The sequence below is a fragment of the Nanorana parkeri genome, unplaced genomic scaffold (assembly GCF_000935625.1).
Source record: "Nanorana parkeri isolate BGI_ZX_2015 unplaced genomic scaffold, ASM93562v1 scaffold2, whole genome shotgun sequence".
Taxonomy (NCBI): domain Eukaryota; kingdom Metazoa; phylum Chordata; class Amphibia; order Anura; family Dicroglossidae; genus Nanorana; species Nanorana parkeri.
The window spans coordinates 2,987,440-3,003,790 of record NW_017306270.1 but is presented as its reverse complement, the minus strand read 5'-3'; the positions used below and the strand labels follow the sequence as shown (position 1 = coordinate 3,003,790).

Below are 16,351 nucleotides of genomic sequence, written 5' to 3'. Positions count from 1 at the left end.
ATAAATGAATGCAGGGAGTTCAGTTGTGTATTGTATTTCTGGTGATCGAATGAAGGTAAAGGTGAGAAGACAAATCCAACTAAACGGTACTTTCGGATTTTAAACCTTATCTTGATCAATGTTACAGTATAATCCAACCTAATGTAACATATTTTAGGACAATTCAAACAAGAGCAAAGCCTTACTTCAGGATCTGGGGGCTGACAAAGACTAGAAGGTCGTGAATAAGTTTGAAGAATGCCGACTGAAGGAGGATACCAGAAAAAGTCTTAATGAGGGTCTTATAGAGCCAGTACTTGGGGTAATCTTTAGCGGTTCCATCTATAGATTCTTTCTTCTTTTTCCCTTTTTTCTTTTCTTCCTGGAAATAAACCGTAATCTTGATTAGTTATCATTCAGACAACTTGCTTAGGTCTTTTATCCCAGCACTGCACAAGTATACCAAGTCGGTCAAGTCTGTAAGATCTTTTGCTTGCTGATACCCTACCATTCTGGGAACACCTAATCTACAGTGTGAGGTGATTACCTTACTATTGGAGAGATTTCATTTCATTTTCTCTTGTGTCTGCAGGAAAGGAAGTGAAGCAAAATCTCTCTAATGAATGGCAGAAAAAGCCCTATTTATATTTTAGAGCAGGAAACTTTTTATGCATAATAATGTATGGTAAAGGATTTTTTCTTAAAGTCTGGTCTGTTTATTTACTTTTTACTTTTAACCCTTTAGTGAATGAGCAGGGGTACAAGTGTTTATGAAAGGGGGTACCCCGATGCAAATAAGCTCCCCTGCCCACAGACCCCTACAACCAATGGGTCAGGGCTTGTGGGGAAGAGGCCCTTGTCCCCATCGGCATGGGGACAAAGTGTTTTTCCAAGGGGGGACCCTGAAAAAGCACCCTCCCAATGCCAAGGGCATGTGGCCTGGCATGGTGCCGGGAGGGGCGCTCACTCGCCCCTCCCCCCCTTTCCTGCCCATGCAGGCCTGTGCTCGGATTAAGGGTCTGGCTGGGAGTTTTAGGGGGACCCAACGTTTCCCCCCCCCCCATTTTTTGGGCGTGGAGTGTACCCTTAAAATCCCTATAAAGGGCCTGGCATGACTTGTGGGGGGAACCCCACTCACTTTTATTTTTTACTTTTTAACTTAGGGTCACTCCTAACTTTCCTACCAGACCTAAATGGTCTTTTATGGATGGGGACCCCACGCTGTGTTTTTTTTTATGTTTACGGAGGTAGCTAGCAGAATAATCGAGCCAAATGCCGCTAAGCAGCATTTGGCTATTCACTCACTGCTGTTCTTGTTATTATAATAGGGGCGAATGGCAGCGAGTGAACTGCCGACGGTTCGGCTCAGCCGATCCAGATGTTGGATCGGCTGAGTCGAATGTGTTCTTCACTTCAACTCAGCCGAACATGCTGAGCATGTTTGGCTGAACCAAAGGGAGCTGAAGCCAGCTGATGTACGGCTGATTTCAGCTGATATATATGGCTGAAATCAGCCGTAGAGGGCTAAAGTGAATAGCTGAACGACATTCAACTCATTTCACTTCGGCTCGGTTATTCATTCAGCTGCCTTCGGCAGCTGAGTGACTAGCCTCCTTAGAGGGTCAGTCCACCTAAAACTGTTATCCAGGGTGTGATATATTCTCTAGAGTTGAACCACCTAACAACTTTATCTATTAGGGACTCTGTTGGTGAGATCTCTCTGCCGAGTTCCCAGATTTGCACACCTGCTGTGCCCATTATAAGGGGTTCCCACTCTTCCTAATGGATTTATAATTTATTTTATACTATGCAGCAGGAAATGACCCATTAGGCAATACCCATAGGAAGTGTGTGACAACGTGGCAACTCACCACAAGCACATCCTGACTTTGTGCCTTGCTTAGGCCGTTCATTTCAAAGCTGTTGCCTTTCTGCTTTCTCTTGTTTCTACGTTTCTCCAGCTCTTTCTTGGATTTAGCTACTTCTCTTTTCATTTGTTTGTCAAAAGAATCATAAATGACTTTAGTCTGATCTTGCTTGTTTAATTCCCAGAGATCTTCTATTTCTAGTGGTCGCTTATATCCTGTGAAAACAATCCTGCAAGTCAAAATAAAAATAAAACTGGTATTAGTACAGCTGAGAATATGTTTTTGAAGGACCAAAGGTAGACATGGGACCCTAATCCTCACTGACTAGGCACACTTCTTACATGCTACATCAAGGAAACCTACACCAAGCAGAAGGATTTTTTTAAATTTACAAATGTAGAAAAACACAAATTATGGCAAAGTACATTGTTGGTCTCATTAACAATAACCATAGGTTTGTTGACCATTGCACCTTTATGAGCTTGTTGGTAATCCCATTCCAAAACCTTGCATATTAATATGGAGTTGACAACACTCCCTTCATTCTTCCTTGAGAGCTATGCTACAACAGCCTTCACTTTTCCACAGGAAGTTATGCCCATTCAGCAAAAAGAGCATTTGTGAGCTCAGGTATTATTGTGTATTATTGTGTAATAGGGTTGCTCTGGGCAAGGCCACTCAAGTTTCTCCACACTAAACCCAATAAACCAAGTCTTTATGGATCTGGCTTTGAGTACAAGGGTACAGTCATGGTGGAACAGAAAACGGCTATCACCAAACTGGTCCCACAAGGTTGTAAGTCCACAATTGTCTATAATGTCTTTGTATGCTGTAGCATTACCAGCCCCCTTCACTGGGTACACCTAAAGTCAATTCTCAGGGAGATATTTGCCTGTATACTGGCACTTCAGGACATTTGTGGGGTTTCATGAACGCTATTGTTTCCTAAGATATGTCTGGCACCAGAGTGTATGCACAGTGCATATACATGCATATTCAGCCAAAAGGATTGCACTGGTTCTTTTAAAGAACAACTTTTGTTTGGATGAATCTTCAGATTCTGGTCTCGTGTCTGGTTAGCCTAGTACTAGTGATTTACCCAAAATCTTATCGTCTGATTTAGTCTCTTGATGATTACTCCATGTATTTACTGCACTTAGATATGTACCTGGCAGTGTGCAGTAATCCTGAGCAAACAGTCAGCAGTCATCACTAATATATAGCAAAATGTACAATCTGATTGCTTGTTGTGCATTTCTGTACTTTGCACTGCTTTTAACTCTACTGTTTATTTCTCATTTATGTAATATGTTGTCATGAAAAGTCAAGCAAACACTATACTATAACACTGAAGTTGAAGAGGAAGTACTTGCTTGTTATAAAAGTTGAAGGTGATCCTGCTTAGAAAAGACGCTGTCAGCTCTGGATTCTGTAGGTAAAAATAAATAATTATTTTTATATTGCAAGGTACAGATAGGTTAAAATTGATTAAAACCAGAACGAAGCTCTACCAGCATTCAGTAATAAAAATAAGCAGTAAAAGCAAATCTAAATCCTAACGGGGCATACTTTATTAAAGTGCAGTGTATTATATACAATTGCCATGTATTTTTCATTCATCAGGGGAGCATGAGGTAGAGTGATAATGCAAGAAAACGGTTGGGAAACAGTTGTAAGCCTAAAACAGGAAGTGCCCAAACAATGACCTCCATGGAAGGATCACCAGATATTACTTTAATGAAAGCTGCATATTTAAAAAGATTAAAAACCACTATTGAAATTACAGTAACACTTTAAAGCAGTGATTCTCAACCGGTGTTACCTCAGAACCCACATTTATCCTTGGTCATTAAGTCGTGACCCGAGTTGCACTGCAATGGAACGCACCACATTGCGGTACTGTGCGTTCCGATGCGGGCAATAGAACTGTGGGTGGGAGGTGCATTTGAGGTGCCATTCAAATGAATGGCAATGCAATGCACTTCTCACACCAAAATGCGTGTTAGGTGCGATTGCGAAGTACGTGGCTGTGCGATTAACGCACTGTACTAGTGTGAATAGGCCCTCAAAAACACACAACCACTCACACACACACTCCCCAAAAAAAATGTTTTGTTCTTTTTTTAAGATCCACCCAGTCTCTCTACCTTATGAGAACTGGAGTGGATCTTTGGCCTGGGGTCCAGTGTGGGCTGCTGTGCTGTAGCTCCATCCATATGTGCATTGCCTGTACAGCTCCCCTATGTACATGTTACAATATGTTACATCACGCCCGTCCAGACTCCTCTACAAGCTGACACTTGGCACCGGGCAGCATATTTTGAATTGCTGCTTGGCGCAAGAACTGACAGTGCTGCGCTAGGGGGAGGCTGAGGAGCCTCTCACCTAGAAAAGTGGAAGGCACATGGGTACCCACTGAACACAGGGTCTCGACCCACCAGTTGAGAACCGAGTATTTAAAGTAACCTCTGCATATGCACTTTTTCATCATTATCTCAGTTTGAATTGCTTGTAATAGGAAGGAGCCCAGAAACAGGGGGAATCGGGGTTCTTTGTTGAGGTTCAACATGATGTTCCTGACTCTGTCTTCCTCACCTACTGGGACCAGACGTATGTTTGAAATGTCCAAAAGAAGTCACCCGCACTCCGAGGTCCAATGTGTTGAACGGCTCTTTTATTCAGACGTTATACAGACATGGTGGCACAGTGTAAAATCAACGTTTCGGGACCGAACATGGTCCCTTCCGCAGGCAAACACAGTGACCTGACCTGAAGCAGGGAAGTCTGATGAAGGGATCATGTGCGTTCCCGAAACGCTGCTTTTACACTGTGCCACCATGTCTGTATAACGTCTGAATAAAAGAGCCGTTCAACACATTGGACCTCGGAGTGCGGGTGACTTCTTTTGGACATTTCTGTGATAAGACGGCGCCATCCTCAGGTCATACCAGCACCCATCTATTTTATGGGATTCTGGTCAGGAGTGCTGTGGATTACACATTACAGACATATGCTTGGACCTGAGGAGGTGCTTATTCTTGGTAATAGCATGAAATCTTAATGGGTTGGTACATATTTCAATCAACTATTGAAGTTCAAGAAGCCAATCAATACAATGTAGCAGGAAACATGCTCAGGAGGTAGCTCAATGGCATGTAGGCACCCATACAATGCAGTCTCTTTGAGGGATTACTGGTCCCACGACAGCTTCATTTCAGCAGCAAAACGAAGAAACAAAAGCATGCTTACTTCAGCAAACACCTCAATCCACATAGTAGACTTTTTCTCAGCCTGAATAAACGCACTAGTAGATGAAGCCTCCATGTGTTCTCGCACCTAAAAGAACAGTCTGCCTATTCACCATCCATAGAGTTTGCACAGCCTCTTTCTTTAAAGGCTTCCCTGACCTTCCGGACTTGTGGACCAGAACAGCCAGTCTGAGGACCCATGCAATCTCTTCCACAGCCCAAACTCCAGGTCCATACAGAGGAATTTTATGATCAGCCTTCTAAAGGGAAGCTGACCTATTTTCCTCACCAAGCTTCCCTGGAGCCCACAACCGCCCCTATCCGCATTCTGGGTGAGAAGTATCTCCCATCTGCCACCTTTTCTGCCATTTTAGCCAAGACTCTGTCACAAAAGCAGACAACACAATGAAATGCTTTAGGGAGCATCTAGGCTGATTTGCACGTTTAATTAACTTTTTTTGCATCAGGATCCCTTCAGTAAAGATCACATTTTCACCCAAAAAGTAATTGTGCTTTAAAGGTGAGCTGTGGCCAAACAGCTAAATGCACAGATTATATAACACAGTAGTGTCATGTCCCCATCCCTGTTCACTGCTCACTGGACAATTAGGGAGCAGTAGCAGAATGATGAGGTTATTTGGCTATCCCATCCTGTGAGACTGGCAACACCATTTAATTCAGTACAGCCCGTGTGTACAAAAGAGGAGTTCAGGATACGGGGAAAAGATAGACAAATCTTTCAATACCTTCTTTGTGAGATCACTATCCTCTGAGATGGATGAGACGATTATTATGATAATTTGGAGACCAAAAGAGATGAAAAACAAGCAGTAGCGAGGCAGGTCAGGAATCTCCTCCTGAGAACAAAACACAAACAGAGAACAATAAGTCTGAGGTAATAACTTGGTGGAAAAAAGCCCATACTCATACTGATCTGAGAAAAAAAAAAAGATCTAGTTATTTAATATCGGCAACAGGATTGGCTCTTCCCTCAGACACTTTGGCCAATCAGGGTCATCATATTATAAGGTCACAAGGTGGAACCGTTGCAGTGGTATACTCAAGAGTGCAATCTGAGCCATAGCACACAATGGCACTGCTATTAGGGCTCAATTCTTTCTGGCTGCATAGTGATTTATGCAGGTAACAATAACATTTGTTAAGTATGTCTGCATAACATAACGTTTGGGAACCTCTATGTGATGGCTATGAAAACAATTAGTATTTTTGTATCACTATAGCCATTGCCTTTGAAATGCAGATTAGAGAGGCATAGGGGCCCCTTAATGGTTTTTCCATGGGGCCCCATCACACATAGGTAAGGCACTGGCTATACTTGCTGAATGCACATTGATGATCTTACCTTGAGTGCAGTTCGGATTAAAGATTGGAATGTAAAAATGCCACAAACAATGGACAGAGTCCAGAAGAGGAACAGGGTTCCGGAATCCTTCTTGACACAATACCGCCGGCTGTGATGAACTAATAACACCATGATCTGATGGGATGAGAAAATATACAATGACAATCTGTCTTCTATGCTGATACTAAAAGTTCTGATGCTACAACTCTCTTGTCCTGGCCGTATTCACCGAACCGATAAAATTATAGGCTCAGCTTTTTTACATAACCATTTTAAACATAAGTAAATCTTAACAATGAACGTCTCTTCTTTTCTTCATTTTGGTCTGTTAAATATTATACTGATAACATATCAAATAATAATAATAATAATCATATATCACTGCAAAAAGTACCTGTTGATCCTACCAGAACTCCAGTGAACACCTCCACTTATAGTATAGAGATGAGGAGAGGGGAGGGGATTTTTAGTCCTAAAACACTTTCTGTCCATGGGTGGCAACACTGCTTCTCCATAGATAGAGTACAGTGAGTGAGTGTTGTGGCCTTAGGACAGGAAATGTGTTACACATCTAAGGACTGGGAAGCTGCAATATATCACACTTCTGTTCTTGGGTTTAGATAAACTTTAAGGGTTTATGTAGATGGTAAAAATGAATTATGCTTTCTATTGTATGCATTTGCGATGCTTCTCATTAACTTCTGACCTTCTTCTGACCAGCATTTGACCTCTCTCTAAGGTGCATCAAGCTGCTTTTGCATTTCCATCGACTGTGTAAGGAAAAAAAAATCTGTTCTGGCACAAACCAAAGCTTGTATACACAGAACCTTAAACAGGAGGGATGATCCAGAACATGTTATTGGGGTTACACCTAGTGCCGGCTGGGGATGATTTTGGGGCTTCCTAGGAAGAACTGAGGTGCAGACAGGCAGCTTGGCTTGTTAGCTAAGATGGATTACATTTTATAGAAAGATCTGTCTAGATCAGCCTTTATCAACCTTTTTACCATGGAGGAACCCTTGAAAAATTGTTAATGTCTCAGGGAACCCCCTAAAAATGATGTTACCTACAGCTCACAGTGTGATCAGCAGGTTGTTAGAGACGGATTGCCCACTAGGCCAACTGAGGCCCGACCTCGGGGAGGTAGGGATTCCTATCACCCGATGCCCGGGACATGAATTTCCGTGCGCCGGGCGGGTAGTTGTTTTGTACATTTAGCACAGCTTTGGGCAATGTACAGCGCAGCCTGCTCGTCCGTCCTCCCCCAAAACCCCCTCCCTCTCTCCCCGCCAGCTGGAGATCCTCTCTTCAGGATGGAGAGATAACGTCCATTCCCCACCCTGCTCCATGTATACAGTGAGAGTGGAAAGATGCGCTCGCAGCCTTCCCCTCTCAGCTGTCACAGGAGTTCTAGCACAGTGCTGTGCTAGAACACCTGGAAGTGACAGGTTCAATAAAGAGAACCTGTCACCTTCAAATGTTATCACATAGGGGCTTGTTATCTCCTGTGTTATAGCAATAAAGTTAAATTAAAAAAAATTACATTGATAAAAAATGATAAAATAAATAAAAATTAAGAAACAAAATAAGTAAAAAAATAATAATGAACATTAAAAAGTAAAAAATAATAAGATAAACAATTATAAAAAAATTAAAGTAAAAAATAATAAGATAATAAGTATAAAAACAAAGTTAAAGATAATAAGATACATAAAAATTTAAAAACTGAAAAAAATATATAAAAAATAAAGAAAAAACTAATTAAAAAAAACCCTGCCAACTGGTTGCCATTCTCCATTAGGGGGTGGAGGGGAGGGTAACATAGGGGAACCTGGCCTTTTAGGTAAATAAAGAATGGGGTGTATTTAAACCTCCCTCCCCCAAACTCTACATGACAAAATTATCTTCAGTAATAATCATAATAATGGCCCAATTGCACTCCTGACCGGAGGAAGCCCAATGCAACCGGCGGGTGCAGTAGTGACAACGGATGCCTCTGCATCCGTTGTCACTGCCGCAAAGTATAGATAAATGAAAGTAGTCACTCGCACTCCAAAAGTAGTAAAGTCAATAGTGTTTATTGACTATGATGATGCACATCTCCTAGGCAACGTTTCAGGACCGTGCGGCCCCTTCCTCAGGCAAGCAGAGAGTGAATCATACAAATACATCAAGCAATAAATACAAGTGAAACAACGCCAAACCACCAATCACAATTCAATTGATTTGTGGATCAAGGATGGATGGATCAATTGAATTGTGATTGGTGGTTTGGCGTTGTTTCACTTGCATTTATTGCTTGATGTATTTGTTTCTTTCATTTATGTAAAATTTGTACTGACCCCTTCAAATAATGGGCAATGTAGGCAAATGCTCTCTCCTCAAGGAACCCCTAGCAATCTCTGGAGTCTGAAGGAATCCCAGGGTTCCACAGAACCAAGGTTAAGAAATGCTGGTCTAGATCTTCATGTGGAAATGTTCTTACCCATGTCACAGCGTGGATGGGAGGATTGATATACAGGACGGCGGGGACGATTTTGTCAGGGTAAGTGCTAGCTTGTTCCGTTATGTGCTCTGAGACTGTGATCCCTATTCCAGCAACAGATGTGAAGAACAGCAACAAGGTCAGGAGCTGCAAGAAGGAAAATAAAAGAATAATTGTCAGACCAAAGCCTTAAAGTGACATTAAAGTCAAATTTTTCACCCTCACCAAATGTTAATTAAAGCACTTACCTTAAACGATGCCTCTTAGTCCGATCTTCCTCTTCTTTCCTGTCCTTTTCAGCCTTCTCTCCAGCGCTGCGGTGGGTCTCCGATCCAGCGCTGACTCCTCTGTCCTTGCTGGAACTTCCTGTCCCACGGTGTCTGCATGCGGGTGCACGCGTCCATAGACTTACTTTGCATCTCTCCTCGTCCCCCCCCCCCGAAAATCCGAACTGCGAATGCGCCCGCCCTAAGATGCTTTGCGGCCGCCCGAGCAGTTTTGGATTTTCGGACGGGAGCACACGGCGAAGACACAGGTAAGTTTAAACCGCTTTTAAAGCGTTTTTGTTTTTTTAACTTTTTGCATATATCTACTGCTTGCTAGCAGTAGATATATGCAAACAAAACGGAGGGTTTAGAAACCCTTTAATAAGAGGACTTGCCTTAAAAAGAGGTCACGCTAGTACATTGCAGTTAGTGATCAAATCAACTAAGTTATCAAATCACATACAAAACAAGCAGGCCGAGTCATTGTTTCTGGCTGGTATTCAACTAGCAACGAGATAAGATGTTCAAAAAAACCTGACCAGATGTACGCAGATAAATACAATTACATAACAAAGTCTTTTAACACATTAGCAGAGTAAGCAGATTGCTTACACTAAACAAATGAAATAGATAAGGTTGCTGGTTCTTCAAATAATGGAATTTTTACTGTATTTTGGAAATATTACATGATCTGATGACATGCCCAACTTTGTTACTAATGTAGTATAGTCTTCCAATGAATGAAGTACAAATGATCAGATTCACGTGAAGACTCACATTAGCACTCGGATAGGTTAGAGTTTTTTTCTTTTGACATTTTATACATTTTTGGAGAAATGCTGTTGCACACTTCCTGTTGATGTGTAATCAAGTGATCAGGAGCCTAGGCATTTAGTCATGTGATCTTTGCTGAATATAAGCCAACCTGATCACTGATCCTCCATTTTACTAGAGGTTGTCTGACCAATGCCTAAGACCTTGATTCAGGTCTATTAAGTGTTTCTCATTATGGTCATTATTTATCCAGTATTTATATAGCACCAACATAGTAGGTAACACGTCACAGAGTTCATACATAGCATCCTTCAAGTCAGTCCAGTCAGAAGGACGTCAATTGCAGGTCAAATGCACCTGTCAATGAATTCTGAATGATCTCAGATGCATCTCAAATTGATCTCAAATGTAAGTGAAATACACCTGAAAGCAAGCTGTATTGTCCCTGTTCCCAAACTTTAATGATGACTATGACTAGTATGGGACTGCTGCAATGTGTCTGCATTGGGTCACTGCCCATCAATGCTCTGAGTGCCATGGTATACACAGGCTAATGTCCAAGGTGTGGAACAGTTTTTATCTGTTTCTGGATGGTCTCCAGACATTCTGTCATTGGTCGTTACCATTTTATCTAATGTGACCTGGTAATGACCCATATTGTGGATTAGGACAAGACATTCAGGTACATGCAGCTTTCAGTGGACACTGGACTGTCAATACTGCAGATTGTGCATACAAACGAAGAGAAGAAAAAGAAGAAAGTATATTTGAGAACTAAGTGTAGACGTATAACAACTATGTTCTCACAAGGCCAGAAGGCAAGGGTGGTGAAAGATCTGTTCATCATGAATAGAAAATACACACAAAAAATCACTGTAGACTGCCATCAAAACCTCATCCCAAATGTGAAACATGGCGAAGAAAACATCATGATTTGGAGCTTCTTACTACCTCAGAGTCTGGACAATTTGCTGCCACAGATTAGTGAACTTAAAACTGTATCAATAAACTATACCTTAGAATCTCAGGGTAGCAGTCCATCTCAGTATAACAATAGATGAATGACATATTCTTACATCCCAGCATAGACTGTAAATGTTTAAACAGAGCACAAAAAATGTTTGCCCATCTTATGCCAATAATGCACTTACTCTGGTCTCCTATCCAACTAAATCAACTTTGTGCGTAAGGTTTGCCCTATTCAAAGAATATGAAGGATTTATCACACAAATCCGAATCTGAATACATACAAATCCTTTATTTTCAGCTAATAGTCTGGAATCATTTAAGAAGCTTTTGGACGATTTCGTGAGAAACGGTAATATACAGGGGTACAGGTACTCCTAATAACGAGATGACACAGGGACCCATACACACACACACACACAATAGGTTGGACTTGATGGACATATGTCTTTATTCAACCTCAAATACTATGTAACTATTTAACTTTATATTCTTGGTTCTTATCTGCTGGCAAGACAAACTGGGCCACCACCCCTGGACAATTAGATCCACCAGGACAAGTTTATTTTAGGGTCACCTTTTTTTAGAGAACAACTCTGGTTCAGGTATAGAGCTATTCCAGTAGTCATTACAAGCCCATTCAATGCAATTTTGTGAGGTCAGAAGGTCAACTGCAAGTCAGTGAATGATCTCAGATGCATCTCAAACTGATTTTAAATACTCATGACAAGACCCATCAATGCAACTTGTTGTAAACCAATAATCTGCCCAGTTATCTCAAGTAATTTGTTTGAGAAAGATCTTCAACATTGCAACACAAGTCCAGCCATATGTGGCTAATTACTTCTAGATGTGCCATGACCCGGATATGAGAACGTTCAAAGAACTCTCAAGTAGTGTTTAAATTGGCCACAACATTTCTGAATGTCCCGGGTTTTCTTGTAGGAATACTCTATTACTGGAAAGATGATGCCAGTTGTATATGAAGCATTAACTGAAATCTGAACAGCAGACATTTTAACCCCAAAAAGTTACCAGAGCAATATATTCAGCCTCTCAGTCTCACCTGCTTGGCCAGGTACAGTTTAGAGATAGGGGATTTCACTTTGCCTCGTTTGCAGAAGTTGAGCAGCTGCCATGGAGCGCAGAGCCAGAAGAAGATCAAAGGAATCCACACTAAGACAGTCTGTTGGAAACACACTGGAAAGTCTGGATCCGTTCGCTCCAAGAAGGAGGAATTCTGTAAAGAAAAGACATGAGACACTTAGATAAATACAGAACAGAGTTCACTTTGTTTTTGGATCACTTAGTTGAGTGATCACATGGCCATTCCAGTCCTTCTTGTCACTGTCCAGGTGCTGTACATTGGCAGTTGATAGTGGGTACTCAACAGAAGATTACAGTGGGAACACAATACAATGCATTTATTCCATTCTGAAAACTAATATAGAGTTCAACTTCAGTTATATTTGGCTTTCCCTAAACATGTTTAAACAGCATATAGAAGTGTCTGATAGTATTCACCTGTAATTATGTGAATGTGTATGTCTCTTATTAAAATACAGAATTAAAACTAAAGCCCCAATTTATTTTTAGATTTGGATAGAGTGGAAAAGAGTAAGACCCACTGGCATGTTTTTATTCCCATCCCTGCTAGTGAGATTTCCCTTCACTTCCTGTCAGGAGGATAGCATGTGATAGGAAATCCCTCCAATAGACAAGGCTTTTGGGTCCAGAAATGTGATGGCTTTATGAATAGTCTTCCATCTGAGTTTACATTGTAGTAATAATAAAGCCAACATTTTTCTAGGGCTAAAGTTTTGCCCCCTACTCAGTCCCCATACATTGTACCCTATCTTTCAAGCCCTGATAAAGGGGGCAATGCTTCCGCCCCGGAAACGCATTGGCTTCTTGTACAGTCTTCCATGTGATTTTACATTGGATAATAAAGCCAACACTTTTCTAGGGCTAAAGCCTTGCCCCATACACAGTCCCCATACATTGTCCCCTATCTTTCAAGTCCTGATAAAGGGGGCAACGCTTCACCCCCAGAAAGGCATTGGGTTTATGTGCAGTCTTCGATGTGATTTTATAATGGAATAATAAAACCAACATGTTTCTAGGGTTACATTTAGCCTTGTCCCCTACCCAATCCCCATACATTGTACCGTGTCTTTCAAGCCCTGATAAAGGGGGTAATGCTTCAGCCCCAGAAACACATCGGCTTCTTGTACAGTCTACCATGTGATTTTACATTGGATAATAAAGACAACACTTTTCTAGGGCTAACGCCTTGCCCCCTACCCAATCCCCATACATTGTCCCCTATCTTTCAATTCCTGATAAAGGGGGCAATGCTTCACCCCAAGAAAGGCATTTGGTTTAAGTACAGTTTTCAATGTGAATTTACATTGCAGAAAAACTGTATCTGGATTATAACATCATGGTGAGGCATTTGAATTCTAGATTTACTTGTTCAACTAAACACCTGAAATGACTTCTATCCCTACCCCACTCTGTCCTTTACCAAAAAATGTTTTCACTGGAGTTGGGTTTTAAGGGCTTCAAGAAAGATGTTCAAAATGCTTTTTATATGCTTTGTACATGCTTTCTGGATCCAATGCTCTTAAAAAAATCTAGGATTCAACAATGCCTGTGTGTTCATTGTCCATACATACCTAAACGGTTTAATATACAAAGAATAAAATATACAATATATAAAGTATTAAATATATAAAATACAAAAAAAATATAAAAACAAAGAATAAAATGCTTTATGAACTACAGTGAAGATAGGCATAGATGTTAATTTCTGATATTCTAACACATCTGTAACACTTAACAAAAGCGATGTTTTTTTATGTCTAATCCCGAGAGTCTCCTTTGTAAGAAAAAACCCTAGACTACCATGTGCCTGGCTTGTCTCAAATATCTATTTACACTAATGGCGTTTCCTCTCATAACTATTTAAACTGATATAAATCTCCTCAAACAAGAATCCTTATGTCTTTAATTGACTAAATATATTTTTTAAGATGAACGTAAAAGGGTTTGTTTGGCTATTTTCCATCTTTTATCCCAGGCAATATAATTAATTTACTAAATAGAAGTATTCCTTAACCCGAACAAGGGTAGATCCATGAGTAGACATGCCACCGAAGGAGACACTGACGCCAATCAAAACACATTGTGAATATTAACAAAAATTACATTTTCATTTGTTCTGGTTACCAGTAAGTAACACGACTGATACATTCACTCCTGATAGAGGTCTATTTCCTTCTATCGGGGTCCAATTCACTACATTAGCGGAAAAATCACACATCCATATATGTATTTTTTGTATGAATTTGACATTATTGTTCTACAAGTACAAGCACTCACATCTTTACCTTATAGTAATGGCACAATTTACAGAGTATTTTACATATATAAGGGTGCCCTATGTGATATATTACAAAAACAAAGTAGGACCCAGTAAGAAGCCCACAATATAAAAATATTGAACCAGCAGACAATGAAGAGACTTACCCAGAAGATAGACCCGCAGTATTTATCTAGAGCCTTAGACATGGTGGGAGGTGGAATGGCTGCTCGCAGGCTCTCTGTGTCCTGATATTACGCTGTCTTGTTTGGTTATATGTTCTTCATGGCTTATGGTAGTAGCTGTATTATTACTCAATGATTCAGCAGGTTAAAAGTCACAACCCACCCACCCCTGGATGTTATACTCCCAAAAGGGCATCTCAGTGCAGTACAGTCCTATTGGACTTGACTTGGGTTAAAAGTTAACTTAGTTTAGAAGCTCACAGTTTAGAATGAAGTCTATGAGTAGGCGGCTCTTGCACTAGTCCTCCTTCACTGCTGGTAACAGAAGTGATTGTCATTTTCTATAATTTAACTAATTTATCTTTAAGATCGCTGCCAAACCAACCCCCCCCCCCTATGTGACGTATTCAGGACTCATGATGATACTGTAGAAAACGAGATCTAGAACAGGAATACAGAGGATTGTGTAACAATTCACTGATTTACATGGCTTGTAGTTACTTATCTCTTTTTTTGCATACCAGACACAGTCCTCTGGTATGTATAAAAGGCTAAACTATGTATAGAATTGTTTTTACTGTACTTTTTTTTAGCTAGTATAGTTTAGCCATGTAAGCTGCAGAAAAATTCAGCTTGGTTTGGATGTTTCGTTATTTCGGGATTCAGTTCAGTTCGGAGTTTCGGATTCAGATGAAATTCGAATTTTCGTTATTTTCAGATAAGTTTACAAACGAATATTCGTTATGACTACCACAGAAAACCATATACAGATATTAATACTACAGCTGAAGCTCCCAGACCCGAATGGCATTCGGGAGTCCGAATTTCCGATTTTCCGATTACCATTTGGGAGCTCCAGAAAGCCATACGGGTCTGGGAGCCATATACATACATAATATTAAAGCTGAGGCTTCCAGACCCCAATGGCATTCGGGAGCTCTCGAATGCTATTCGGAAATTCGGACTCCATTCGGGTTTTGGAGCATCAGCTTTAGTATTATGTATATATAATTAGTATTTTGTAGTATGAACCAATAACAATTCAGTTTATTAAAACAATTCATCCCCTCACAGCTACCTCCTCATGTATCACTTCTCCCTCCCTCTTGTATTGTGATTGTAATGTCTTCCCTATATTGTAAAGCACTGCGCAAACTGTTTGCGCTATATAAATCCTGTATAATAATAATAGTCATTGCGTTAACGTTGGGAGCCATATATACATTAAACCAAAGCTGAGGCTCCCAGACCCGAATGGAATTCCGGAGCTCCTGAATGCGATTCTGAAATTCGAATGCATTAAACCGAAAAAACACATCTGATTGGCCAGAAAAGCCACATGTCCGATTCAATTTAGTTTCTAAACAAAATTTGGGCTGGATCGAAATTTTGGAAAACTGACATTTGGATTTCTTACACATTCGAATGCATTGGGATTCGGAAATTCGAATGTCTGAAAATTTGTATGAATTTTGATTCGAAACAAAACAAATCGCACATGTCTAGTATAGATTAGAGGCCGTCCTTAATGATTTTAAATGAAGCACGTAGCAATCTTGATATCCAGGTGTGTTTTGTCTACACTGACAGATTAACCATTGTTTTTTATTAATTTCAGGAAGAATCTTGAAACTGTCCATACAATTTAGGTTCAAATACTTGTTTATGATGGAGTAAAAATACAGGTAAATCAGGGTGTTTTCCTGGCAGTATCTACTACTAGTGTGCTATAGATAGTGGGGGGAAGGGTTACATATGTTTTTAAATATAGTTATTTCGTATTTATAGTTTTATATACAGTTATATAAAATACTGTAGGCTAAATGTCATATTTATTGCTTATTGGTGAAGAG

At 40.4% G+C, this 16,351-nt stretch overlaps 1 protein-coding gene across 4 annotated transcripts in view; it reads right to left on the bottom strand.

Annotated features, from left to right (window-relative positions):
• The window catches only part of ABCC2 (ATP binding cassette subfamily C member 2), an 89,854-nt gene that overhangs the window by 29,696 nt on the left and 43,807 nt on the right, over positions 1-16,351 (bottom strand). For 2 of the 4 annotated variants that reach the window (XM_018561490.1, XM_018561645.1), the window contains exons 1-8: positions 14,481-14,557; positions 12,016-12,189; positions 8,944-9,090; positions 6,459-6,593; positions 5,842-5,952; positions 3,221-3,276; positions 1,851-2,076; positions 186-361 (exon numbers count right to left, since the gene is read on the bottom strand). In XM_018561490.1, coding sequence (XP_018416992.1) covers positions 186-361; positions 1,851-2,076; positions 3,221-3,276; positions 5,842-5,952; positions 6,459-6,593; positions 8,944-9,090; positions 12,016-12,189; positions 14,481-14,522 — 1,067 coding nt within the window. In that variant the 5' untranslated portion in view covers positions 14,523-14,557. Of the gene's footprint in view, positions 1-185; positions 362-1,850; positions 2,077-3,220; positions 3,277-5,841; positions 5,953-6,458; positions 6,594-8,943; positions 9,091-12,015; positions 12,190-14,480; positions 14,558-16,351 lie in introns of those variants that run through there. The other 2 variants (XM_018561723.1, XM_018561567.1) reach the window with 2 other exon arrangements.